We start from the raw sequence: 13,893 nt of genomic DNA on the forward strand, positions 1-13,893 counted from the left end.
TCTCACCGATCTATATTTAATTTTTTTCTCATTTTAGAGTAAAAAAACATTTATTAACGTGATTTTAATTTTTCTTCTTCTTGCTCAATACTTTCTAACATTATAACCATATATATTAATAAAGAATGTGAGAGAAGATGACATGACTTATTGACTAAAAAAATGAAAATATTTGAGTTAAGGAGAAAAATTATTTTATTATCTTCAGTTATTCCTACTTTAATTGTGTCACGTCATTCATCCACTCATTCTCTGTACAAATTATTCCTCAATCATTTTTCGTATTAATATATATATATATATATATATATATTTTGAAAAAAAAAATGTTTGTGAATGATTTTAACGTGGTAATAATTATTTTTGATAAAAATATTTAAATGGTATCAATATATATAAATAAGAATAATAATTTAAAGAGTAATGATAGGGGGAGCGAAAATATTGTAACGAAAATGTAGCCAATGACGTGTGAAAGTGATTAGGATTGATGACTATGTCTTCTTTAATATATTTATTTATCTCTCCTCCTTTTATTAATAATTTCTCTCTTCTCTTCGTTTATATTTTTTTTCTCCTTTTATCTATTAATTTATAATTGTATATTTAAATTAATTAATATATATATATATTTAAAAGTAATAACTGTAAAAATAAATAAACATATATATAAAAAATAATAAGAAGATAAATATTAATATGAATATGATTAATTTTTTTAATTTAATTAATTTGTTGCGATTAATAGTTAATTAATTTATTTATGTATTTTTAATATAAATAATATTAAGGAGAACGAATAAATTAAATTAATAAAATATATTAATGCACATATTTTTTAAAATATATATTAAATTATAAATATAAATATATATAAAATAAAATTTAAATATATATATTCATAATTTGAATTATTTCTCTTAAAAAATATTCATATTAAATTATTATTTCTCTTTTTAAATCATTTTTATTTCTCTTAAAAAATAAAAAATCTCTTTTTATTCTTATTTAATTTTCTTATAAGATACATATTAAAATTTACCTTCTAAATAATATTATAACTTTCATTTTTATATAACGTTTCTTTATATATATATATATATATATATAATATATATATATATATATATTTTGAAGATTAGTAATTTGAATTTTATTTATTATAAATATTAATAATTTGTATTTTAAGTTAAAATTACAAATTTAATTTTTTTAATTTAAAATTAAGTAAATATTTATAATAATTTTATAATCAAATTAAAGAAGGGAAAATATTAAATAATTTTTAAATAAAAAAGAATTAAGAGAGAGAAATTATTAAATGTAGTTTGGTGACATGTAAAATTTAAAATGAATGAGAAGGAAAAATTGATACGCGTCATATTTATTAGATGACATGTACAAACAACAATTTTTTCGCTCCCCCTATCATTACTCTAATTTAAAATAGAAGGTATTTTAGTATTTTAATTAATGATTTTAGTGATGTGATAAATAAAAAGGAAATTAAATGATGTTTGATTTTGTTTGAATTATTTAAAAAATTCAAACCAAATAAAACCTATGTACAAAGCAACTATCTCATATAGAGGGAAATTTAATGAAATGACCCTAATAATGACTCTTTACTGGGAAATAACTCAGATAAAGTTTACAAAATGACCGTTTTAGAAAAAAAAATATCACTTCGCGTTATGTGAAGCCCTCATATGCAACAACACCTTTGTGTTACGCGACAGTACCGCGAGATCATTTTTGCAAACATTATTAAGAAGTTACCATTCGCATCACGCGAATAAGTATTTTAGACTTTGTACATTCCGAAAAAGTCATTTTTACAAATATTATTAGGCTTATATATATATATATCATTTCCCAAAATGCGGACATTGTTAAGTTAGGTCAAATTTCTCCGTATAGACAGAAATGAACAAAGATGGGATATTCATGTGGCCTATGTCATTTTTATTTATTTATTTATTAACACTCTTTTTTAAAAATGAAATATAGATATAAATATGTATAATAGTTTAATTTAAAATTAATTAGTTGGTTATCCTCTTAATAATTTTTTTGACATGAAGGGTTAAAACCCTAATCCAAATATACAAAACAACATTTTGGTGGATGTAGTTTATTTCTTTATTTATTTATCTTTAAAAGTTTAGGTGATACTAGCTAGACTGATCTAATCTTGATAAATTTCAAATTTTGGTTGTCATATATATATATATGTGTGTGTTAGGATTGTTTTGCTTTAAACTCAACTTTAAAAAAAAGATTATTATATCTTTAGTTATTTCAATCTTTTAAAAATAATAATTTGTAATTCTCTCCATATTTTTTAAAAACTTTTTTAATATTAAATTCAAACACCTTAACTTTACTTAAAAAAAAAATATCATACATTAATTCAAGCTTCTTCCTCCCTATTGGTGTGTAGATAAATATTATAACATTTTATTAAAATACATATTAATATATACATTTGGAAATTTGGTCTAAACTTATAAACTTACTCATGTATTATAATCACATGCATGTTATAAAGTTTTAACAATTGTGTCATTGGCATGTTATAAAATTTTAACAATTATATAAACAATAGAAGGCTCAAATCTTTTTTCTGAATAAATATCATTTTAACGTGTAAATTATTAAAAAAAAAAATTGGGAAATAAATGATAACTAGCATTTCACTGATATGTTTCCTTATTAACTTTATTTTATCATATATCTTTATTTATATTTTATTAAAATAGATTTATAATATATATATATATATATATATTAATAAAATTTTATCTTTCAATTAAAAATATTGAATTATATATTTACAAATGATTTAAATTTAAATAATTTTAAATATTAATTTATTTAATATTATACAATATTTTAATAAATATTATAACTTATTTTTTCTTATTCAAATAATAAGTCATTACAATTCAAATAAAATAAAAAAATGATACATTAATTATTATATTTATTATATTATATTATTAGTTAATTATTTAATTATTTTTTTATTAATTAACTTTTTAAACTATTTTCTTATTACTCAATTTTACAGTTATATAAATAACTTAAAATTATATATACTATTATTAGTATATATACATATAATTTATATTATTTTATAAAAATATTTATTAATTGATAATTTATAAAGTTTAGTTATTAATAAAAATATTATATTAATATATGTAAAATTATAATTTTGAAAATTATTTATTATTTATATATATATATATATATATATTGATTATATTTATAAACTTATCTATCTCAGTTTTTTATATTAATTTATCATCAATTTTTAAATATATAATATAAATTTTTAGTTTTGAATTTAATTTAAATGACATGTTACTAATTTATTTTTACATAATATTAAATAAAATAATATTTAAAATAGAAATTTATTTAAATTTAAATAATTTTGAGTGATTTGTTTTTGTTATATTAAATAAATATTATATACTCTGATAAAAAAAATATAAAATATGACTAAATATAAAAGAGATAGAAAAATAATAAATTAATATATATATATATATATATATATATATATATATATATATATATATATATATATATATATATATAAATTTACACCATACTAACAATATAAGGTTAGAGATTAATGATTTTTAAATAGTATATACTCTATATATATATATATATATATTTTAATTTATGTGTTCAAATGAGCTTAATAATGTAAATTACTCTAAATAATCTACCTATATAACAACCAACCTGGAATTATATTACATCATTCATTAAATTCACTGTCATTTTTAAAGGTATAGACATTCTCGTATAACATATATATGTATATATATCATTTTGTTTTAAATATATATTTTTAATAAATTACACTACTAACTTATGAGTTTTATTGGTTTAAAGGTTATATATATTTATTTTGAATCCACATAATTCTATCAAAAACTAATAATTACTATTAAAAATATATTCTCTACTTTCGTATTAAGAATTGACTTCAAATAATAAAATGTTCTCAATTTCACTTGAGAATTTGAGAATACTTTGAATTTAAGGGGGTATCAGGTTAGTTAAAATGTTCTGAATAAAATGTTGGTTAGGTATCAGTTAGTTCTCATTTTATTAAAAAAAAATAATGATTATAAATGAGAATTGTAAAAAAAATAAAAATTATTTTATTTTTTCAATAAATGTCATTTTCTCTCTTATTCCTCTACAAATTCCTTCAAAGCTATCATCTCTCAATATAAAAACACATACCTCTTAAAAAAACAAATATTATAATTATCCAATATTATCACCACCCTATTATTAGTTAAATACATTGTTATTATTTTGTTACAAACTAAGTAAACTATTCATTCATAATTTAATTATATTACTATGCTTATACTTATTTAGTATAATATTACATACTAATTTAAAATAATAAAGAAATGATAATGAAAAGAAATTTAAAAATAGGATGGGACAAATAATGATATATCAACTAAACAAATATAAAAATTTCAAATAACCTAAATATAATTTATTTTCATTTCACATACTATTAAATATATATCCAAATAATCTAGATAATTCATTGTAATATTATAAATAATTTGATATACTATTAAATATATTTTCCAAATAACTTAAATAATAAACACTTATTTAAACTACTATTAAATAGCTTTCCAAATAACCTAATTATATATTTAAACAGTGTATTAAATCAAAATGGATTAGTTTTTATCTACTTAACAAATATAAAAATTTCAAATAACCTAAATATAATTTATTTTCATTTCACATACTATTAAATATATTTCCAAATAATCTAGATAATTCATTGTAATATTATAAATAATTTGATATACTATTAAATATATTTTTTCCAAATAACTTAAAATAATAAACACTTATTTAAACTACTATTAAATAGCATTCCAAATAACCTAATTATATAAATACTTTTTCCAAATGACCTAAACTAATCCATTTTGATTTAATAAACTATTTAAATATTAATTTAATCTTTCACCATTTCACTTCTCTTCTTATAAAGTTTGAACTTCTCCTTCCCTTTCTTCTCCACTTCATCTCTCTCTCTCTCCTCTCTCACACAGTGAAAAACACACACAAACAATTGCGGGAAAATATGGCGATGAACATTGCTTCAAAAGTAGCGTTCCTCTTCACCGTATGCATTTTCACTTTAGTAAATGCAGATAGTCCGTACAGATTCTTCAATTGGAATGTAACCTATGGAGATATTTATCCACTCGGTGTTCGTCAGCAGGTTATCATGAATCTAGATACTGCGATTTTCGTTTGATTCAAACTTCTATGATGTTATTTGACATGGAGATTTGTTAATTTTGTTTTTTTTTGCAGGGGATTCTCATCAATGGACAATTTCCTGGCCCTGACATTGAATCTGTTACTAATGATAATATTATCATCAATGTTTTCAACAGTTTGGATGATCCTTTCCTCTTATCCTGGTAATTTGATATTCAGTTCTTCTTTACACAGATCTGATGAAGTTTAGTTTATTAGCTCTGATCTGAATATGTATGATTTGAGAAGATGGAGATATCAGAATTATTCGTTGATTTGCTTTTTGCATTCATTTCTCGCCTCTAGGCATCAGTAACCGTTTCCTGTTTCCTTTTTCTTTTACTGTCATTTAATTACTAATAACATAACATATCTAATTTAATTATCTTACGGTAAGTTTGATCAATGTACTTTGTTAATAAGATAATTTTGGTGATTCGGCTTAAAAGACAAAATTCGATTTCAATTGAAAGTGTTTTGAGTTTAAGCGGGAACTATGGTGTGGGTGTCATTCTAGTTTTTCTTTATTTAATAAAAAAAATATCTTCGGTGGTTTTGCGAGTTCTTTCTAGGTTTCAACAAAGTTTGATCTTATTTCAATGTTATATAATATATACTCTCGAAAAACACGATATCTTTGATTTTTAGGTAAGATTCTTTACCTTTAGGAATACCCTAATGAGTAAGTTGGTACAAAATTTAACTTATCTAAAGATTTATGTTAAATTGTTGAATCTTTATTTGAAAAAAAAGCATGTTATTTGCCAACTGTCAAGTGACATTGTTCTTCTTATACTAATAACATTATCATTGTGCTTATTTGGTATGATTCAATCTTAAAATGGGTTAGTTAAAATGAGCTTAAAATAATTATGTGATTTGTTTAGTTGTTAAATGTTGTCGTTTTCACTTTTGTTCTAATGGAAAACAGGAATGGGATTCAGAACAGAAGAAATTCATATGAAGATGGAGTTTATGGTACAACATGTCCAATTCCGCCAGGAAAAAATTTCACATACATTCTTCAGATGAAGGATCAAATAGGAAGTTTCTATTACTTCCCATCTTTAGCCTTCCATAAGGCTGCAGGAGGTTTTGGAGGCATCAGAATTCTCAGTCGCCCTCTTATTCCCGTTCCATTCCCCGACCCTGCTGGCGATTATACAGTCCTGATTGGAGATTGGTATAAGGCTAATCACACGGTATGTAACTAACTATATAATTTTGAATCTTGACCATGTTTTACATTTTTCATTGAATTTCCAAGAATGTATATGAAAAAAACAAAGAGAACATGTTTAAGCAAATTGGAAAGGGTCTTTTTTGTTGGGTCCACATAGAAGAAGATTGATTCTGCTAGCTAGTGGCAGAAAGAGACGAGATGGGTTGTCGACAGCTCATGACCATAATTTATTATTTTGTCTATCTCATCAAACTAGCTAGATCTGCGGCCTATCTTGGGGAATTTTATTGAGTGAAATATGATTAACCAACTAAGACTATGATTGGAATAGATAAAAACAATGAATAAAGTATGGATAATTTTGTATTTTGATGAGATAATATAGTCTTTGTTTTTTTGAAAATATTTCCTAATATGACTTGTTTGATCATTGATGTGTTCTTTCTTATTCAATTATACAAAGATTAATTGACATATCAACTAAGTTAGTCTTATTAATTACTGTTTATAGTAAAGATACTTTATTATAAAATAATACACATTTATTTTCAAATATGTTTTCACATAAATATAATCCCATATCAAACTAGTCAACTCTTCAACATGTTGATTATTCATTAGACAACTCTAACATGGTGTGTTAAGTACTTTTAGACATTTCTTTTTAGGACACCCGGCCCTATTTGGCACCTTTATACACTTGTATATCTAATTAAGTGAAATTACATGTGGCTTACAAAATGAGTCTCAATTATGTTGGTGCTTTCATTTCATTAATTATCTTTCATGTCTTTTCCTTTTCCTTTCTGATTCATGTATTGTCCATTTTTTTGTCACATCCTTATCGTCTTGTTATAAAATTGAAAAGAAAAGAAAGCACAATAATTTATTGCAAGTATTGATTAAGTATTACAACCCGAATAAGAAGAAGATTGTCACGTGGTTAAATCATACTGAGTTGGTTTTATTGCTACCTGCCATTTCCAACTTCGAGAAGCCATAATTTATAGTCCAAGCTTTTAATTTTATGGTGATAATATCGGTCCCCACAGTAGCTATATGAATTTATTGCATTGGTTTTTATTCATTTGGTACTTGGTACTATGCATATGAATGAATATAATCTTATTCTCATTAGTACATTATTTAATAAGTCATTTAATTTGTGCCCTTTTTACCAATTTTAATCCTTCTTTTTTCTTTGGGAAAAAACAAAACTTGTATTAATGCTTTTGTTATTGGATTAGGCATTGAGAGCTACTCTGGATGGAGGAAGCAAATTACCATTTCCTGATGGAATTCTTGTCAATGGCCGTGGACCTAATGGAACATATTTCTACGTTGAACAAGGTCTGTTAGATCTAATATTATACTACAATGCATAAAACTAGATTTGCTTTGATATTAAATTGTTACTATTTTTGTAGGAAAAACATACAGGCTCAGGATTTCAAACGTGGGACTGCAAAATTCCCTAAATTTCCGCATTCAGAATCACACTATGAAACTAGTCGAAGTAGAAGGAACACACACCCTCCAAAACACTTATTCATCGCTCGATATTCATGCGGGTCAATCATATTCAGTTCTCATAACCGCCGATCAGGCTCCTCGAGACTATTACATTGTTGTATCCTCAAGATTCACCTCCCAAGTCCTCACGACCACAGCCATTCTCCATTACAGCAACTCAGCAGGGCCAGCCCCAGGTCCACTCCCGGGCGGACCCACGATCTCGATCGATTGGTCCCTTAATCAAGCTCGTTCAATCAGGACTAATCTTACTGCAAGTGGACCAAGACCCAACCCACAAGGGTCTTACCACTACGGAATGATAAACACAACCAAGACTATACGGTTATCGAGCTCTGCTGGGATTGTTAATGGAAAACAGAGGTATGCTGTCAATAGTGTATCGTTTGTTGCACCCGATACGCCCATGAAAGTTGCGGATTTCTTTAAGATTGATGGGGTTTTTCGAGTTGGGAGTATATCGGATAATCCAACTGGTGGTGGGATATATCTTGACACTTCGGTTTTGGGTACGGATTATAGAGCGTTCGTTGAGATTGTGTTTGAAAACTCAGAGGATATCGTTCAAAGCTGGCACCTTTCCGGTTACTCATTCTTCGTAGTAGGGTAAGGATTAAGGAAAACATTAAAATTGTTTGAAATTTGTTTTAATCTAAATCAGATCCAGACCAAAGTTCATAAAATGTTTCAAACTTTGGGCTCATTTGAAACAGTTTATGGACATGTATCTTGATCTTAATCTCGGTTTTAAGGTTTCAGTGTTGTTAACAATCTAATTATATGTTTTCATTTTGTCTTTGACAAATCCAGGATGGATGGAGGAACATGGTCATCTGCCAGTAGAGCCAATTACAATCTTCGAGATGCTATTGCCCGATGTACTATTCAGGTAATCGAGTCGATCAATCATTCAATTGGTTGAAACATATTGGTTAATTGATCACATTTTTTTTATAATTATATAGGTATACCCTAAATCATGGACTGCTATTTACGTGGGACTTGATAATGTTGGAATGTGGAACGTGAGATCGGAGTTTTGGGCTAGACAATATCTCGGGCAACAGTTTTATTTACGCGTTTATACAACGTCTACTTCTCTTCGAGATGAGTATCCGATTCCAAAGAATGCCCTTCTTTGTGGTAGGGCTAGTGGCCGAAGAACAAGGCCTCTTAAGTGAAACATTATTTGTCTTCCTTTCTTGGCTGACCTAAATTAGTTAAGTTTATTATTCTTGGCCTTATCTCAAGGTCTTCATTCATTTTTTTCCTTAAGCCAAGAAAGTGTCCTTAATTATTGTGAGAACATTCAATTTATGAATTGGTATTTTTATTTATAGAAATGAAACAATCAATAATAATAAGTATTATGTTTAGAGGAATTAATTATTAGTTTACTTACTCTTTTATCAAATATTTGATCTCTATAAGATATACTTCCCAACCATTTGAATTTTCTTCATCCACTATTTTCAATGCCAATATTGCACCTCTCAAAAACTTCAATTATTCATTATTTATTAGTTTAAATTGTGGATTCATTGATATCCTCATCATCATTTGAAAGGAACTTCAAAACTTTATTGATTCACAAACATGATTAAAGCTCTTGCAATTTATCGATGATGCTTCTTCATATCAAAGTTGCGCTTAAAATTGAGAGATGTCTTCCTCGTTTATGATTCAATGATTAACATTCGCTTTTTCAAAACAAAAAACACTTTGAACTAAAGTTGTGGCCTATCTTACAATTATCGGAAGATTTCTTCAATTCATTGATCTTACCTCGAATGTTTTGTCCTCCCAATTTGAATAACAATGAATTATTAACTAAAATAATCATAAAGAAAGAAAGAACTAAAAAAAATAGTTAGGAGTAATTCTCAAAAGAAACTCACAACAAAACATTTATTTCACCTAATTTATAAGTGATATAAAATTATTAATTTTAATATATATATATATATATTATTAGAAAAGGTAGTTAGCTATATGAATATGTAATATATAAATATAATAATAATGTTTAATTCATAAACTATGGGGCACTCGCACTAAGACGACGCAGTATCTTTTTATAACAATAAGGTGGTTTGTAGATTAGTTTTGAACTAACATATTATATATATAACTAAATTTCTTAACTTTTATATTTTAAATTTAACAAAAATGTTTGTACGAATATACACCAATAAATATGCAAAAACCAAACGTTTTTATAAACATAGACTTGTGGCATTTTTTTTTTTGGGTGCGAAACCAAATATTTGTATGAATATGTATTTTGACATTTATTTTTTATATAATGTTAGAGGCTGAAGTGCATATGAATTGAGTTATTTATTTTAAAGTATTAATTTTATAAATATATTATATACAAAATTATAAATATAAATCAATGTAATATAATTTTACAATATTCATAGTACATATAAAAAAAAAGACAAAATTTAAGTTTTTTGTAAAGTATTATTAGGATATAATGGTTGATGTCAAAATCTTTGGGTAACTGCTGTGAAATTTGAATTAACCAGACCTACATATTTAAGTTATCATTCTAATTATTTTTTTTAATAAATTATCTAGTTTGAAAAATTCGTTGAACTTTTAATGATCGTAATAGTTTGATGCGTGTCATTCATAATGTTATTATTATGACGTTTTTTGTTATTCGTTCAGATAAGCTTGTAGAGTTTGTCGGGAAGTTAATTGTTTTTCTCGAGGATTTACGAGCTCGATAATTTATTGAGTTTTTTTTATGTCATTTTTTATCGTTGCGATTATATATATATATATATATATATATATATATATATATATATTTTTATATTTTTAATTTACATGGACATTTTTTAATAAAAAAAAAAATAAATAATTTTGAAATATATGTTGATTACTTCAGCAAGTCTCTTATAAGAAGTATATGGGACTTCCAAATAAGTTAAAAAGAACGAAGTTGAAATAATTGTAATTAAATGTATGAATAAGATTACTGAGTGCAAAATATAAAAAACGAGATCATATGAATAATAATTAAAGTTTATTTTGGATGGTGAAAAATTGTCAATATTAAATTTGTAGGAAAAAAAATTAGTATTACACAAATTGCACACTATAACAGTGGTGGTAATAAAAAAATTAATATTTGTATTCAAAATTATTTATTTTTGTTTTAAAGATTAATCATTTATTATTTGAATGGAGGATGCTATCATTTGAACGGCTTAGTGAGTTAGAAATTATATCATTTTTTTTAAAGTTAATGTACATATTAAAAAAAATATATAAGGTAAAAGATGATAGTGAAATTGAGTGAATACTAAAGAGTTAAAATGATTTATTTTGAATTATTAGAAAATAAATAAATAAATAAATATATATATATATATATTATCTTAGTTTGTCTAGACTCTAGAGGTCTCGAAATTATTAATAAGATGTGGATTAATTATTAAATGGGATTGTTAGTTAGTGTAGTTTGTTTTTAAGAACATTGGATTTAGTCCAAAGCCCTATCAGGCCCATTGGTTGAGAGCATTTTTGTTTTGGGCCACAGTATAAACAGCACATATTTGTCTAGTAAAGAATAGGAGTTTTTCCCACATCGGCAAGGTTGAAAAGATGGGAAAGTGGAAGCGGATATAAAAGGAGAGAGAGTGGGAAGGAGGAAGGCATCTTTGCGCTTGGGGCAATGACGCAGCTAGTGAGGTTCTAACCGAGGCGCGTCAATTGCTGGTTGAAAACTATTTCCAAACCCCCTCCTCGGCTTTGGTTCTGCCTGAGCCGTCGAGAATTTCTGGAAGGGTGTCCTCTTTTTGAGGTTAAACCCTACAAATCTAAGTTTTAAGCTTTTTTTTCTCTTCTTATTTCTTGCAAGTTTTAGACAGTAAAGAAGCAAGGAGAACACAAGTTTTCATATTTATTGTACTAAACCCATTTCAGAACCCATTTCAGGTTTGTGGATTTTTGAATCTTTTGATCAGGTTGCTCAACATATAAAAGTGAATTTCATGTTAATTTTTCTCAAACTTTAGTTTGTGTACAAGTTTTTTTCACTTAGTGGTGTGTAATGAGTTCACATATGTTTTTCTATTTTAATTATCTTATTCTTCATGTTTTGTTTAATTAATGGAGATTTTAAGTTATGTAAGAATAAACCATCTTTTATTCATCATCTTTTGGACACTAGGATATGTTTTGGATCCAAATAGGGTTGTCCAAAAACTGTTTTGATGTGGTTTTAGAATTCAGATTGTGTTGGATACGCCTAGCAAAATAAGTGTCATGGTTGAATAGTAAGAACGATATTTTTTAGCCAAAATTAAAGATTTATCATTAAAAGGAGAACAACCACTAGGAGATGAAAATAACATATATACATATATTGAGTCACATTGATTCTCGAAAATAAACTGTGATTTTTTATCAAAATATTTAGTGATTCACTGGTTTTATTTGATGCACCGTATCACTATGTCATAGTTCTTCTCTCTTTCAAATGTTTCAGTTTTCAATGATTTTGTCATAAACATGAGCATTTTTTACTACAATAAACTAGTTCAATTAATTCTTCATTAGATAAATCCATGATAAAATATATCGTAGATCAATATGTTTCTTTCTCCTGCATTTTTAGACAACTTAAAGCATTGTTACAATACATAGTTAAACAATTTTCTTGAGAGTATTGAAGAGTTTTTCAGAATTCTCTTCATCCAAATACCTTGACACACCTATGACGCATCCGCAACATATTCAGCCTATGTAGTAGAAAAAGTTACTAAACTATGTCCCTGCTCCTTTATTCATCATAAAATAAATCCTGATGTATTTTTTCTATATTTGAATCACATGCATAGTCACTATTTATGAATCCCACCAGTTCTTTTTTTTTTAACTCATAATTTCCAAATGACATAGTTCTATCCTCTTTCACAATTCACAAGTACAAATCAATAGGAATTTTCATATACCGACTTATGATGCCAACTGCAAATATAATATCCGGGGTCGAGTGTAACAGTGAGATACTTTAGACAACTCACCATTTGTTTAAACAATGTGTTATCAACCTTGATTCCTCATTCATTTTTATCAACTATAGTACAAGAGACAATAAGATTATAACAAAAATTGAAGTCAGTCATACCTAACCTCATTAAGATTTCCTTGGTATACATTAATTTGTTGATGGATAAAAATGCCTCCATTATCTTGAACAATCTCAACCCCATCTTACCAAGGTTGCCTCCATTGTTTGAACATTCTCAACCCCAAAAAATACCTAATATTACCAAGGTAAGTCATTTCAAATTCCATCATCATAGACGGCTTAAAAGAAATAATAATTCACATTGTTACTAGTGAGAACTAGAACATCAACATATAAGCTCACAATTATACTTCTTTCATGTATTTCAAGCTTCACAAATATAGTAGGTTCATATGGATTTTTAATTTTGGTAAAGTAATAATCTATTCTACTATACCATGCTTGAGGTGCTTGTTTCAAACCAATATAACGTTTTTTTTTCAGTTTGTATACCTTAGTTTATTTCTCCTTAATTTCAACCCCCTTGGTTGATCAACATATCCATTTTCAATCAACATCCCATGTAAAAATGCACTTTTCATGTCCATCTAGTATAGAGTTCAACCCTTTTGTGCATCCACTAAAATTATCATTTATCGTGTCCTATCTAGCAATCGGTGCAAAAACTTCATTGTAGTCTATACCTTTTTTTGTGTGCATATTCTTTGACTACTAATCTAACTTTATCTATCAACTTCACCATATTCATTCTTTTTTTTTTTAAACTCATTTTACTCGATCCTTTTTCTCC

General features: G+C 25.9%; 1 protein-coding gene and 1 non-coding gene across 2 annotated transcripts; both read left to right on the plus strand.

The window, feature by feature from the left end:
- The first annotated feature begins 5,068 nt into the window (after window positions 1-5,068).
- On the plus strand, window positions 5,069-9,432 carry LOC124930926 (L-ascorbate oxidase homolog). Its single transcript, XM_047471301.1, has 7 exons — window positions 5,069-5,293; window positions 5,389-5,498; window positions 6,266-6,536; window positions 7,765-7,867; window positions 7,945-8,656; window positions 8,861-8,939; window positions 9,016-9,432. Exons 1-7 carry the CDS (start codon window positions 5,153-5,155, stop codon window positions 9,229-9,231), a joined length of 1,632 nt encoding a protein of 543 aa, XP_047327257.1. The 5' UTR covers window positions 5,069-5,152; the 3' UTR covers window positions 9,232-9,432.
- A 2,291-nt stretch (window positions 9,433-11,723) lies between these two features.
- Window positions 11,724-11,865, plus strand: LOC124933101. The gene has a single exon (XR_007098817.1). It is a non-coding gene; the product is annotated as a U4 spliceosomal RNA (small nuclear RNA).
- The last annotated feature ends 2,028 nt before the right edge of the window (window positions 11,866-13,893 follow it).

The sequence above is a fragment of the Impatiens glandulifera genome, chromosome 3, assembly GCF_907164915.1.
Source record: "Impatiens glandulifera chromosome 3, dImpGla2.1, whole genome shotgun sequence".
NCBI classification, from domain to species: domain Eukaryota; kingdom Viridiplantae; phylum Streptophyta; class Magnoliopsida; order Ericales; family Balsaminaceae; genus Impatiens; species Impatiens glandulifera.

Bases quoted from the DNA above. Each gene is read 5' to 3' on its own strand.
- LOC124930926 (XM_047471301.1), top strand. From the start codon at position 5,153: ATGGCGATGAACATTGCTTCAAAAGTAGCGTTCCTCTTCACCGTATGC. The intron at 5,499-6,265 runs GTAATTTGATAT...AATGGAAAACAG, and splicing joins GATCCTTTCCTCTTATCCTG to GAATGGGATTCAGAACAGAA. The intron at 6,537-7,764 runs GTATGTAACTAA...TTATTGGATTAG, and splicing joins GGTATAAGGCTAATCACACG to GCATTGAGAGCTACTCTGGA.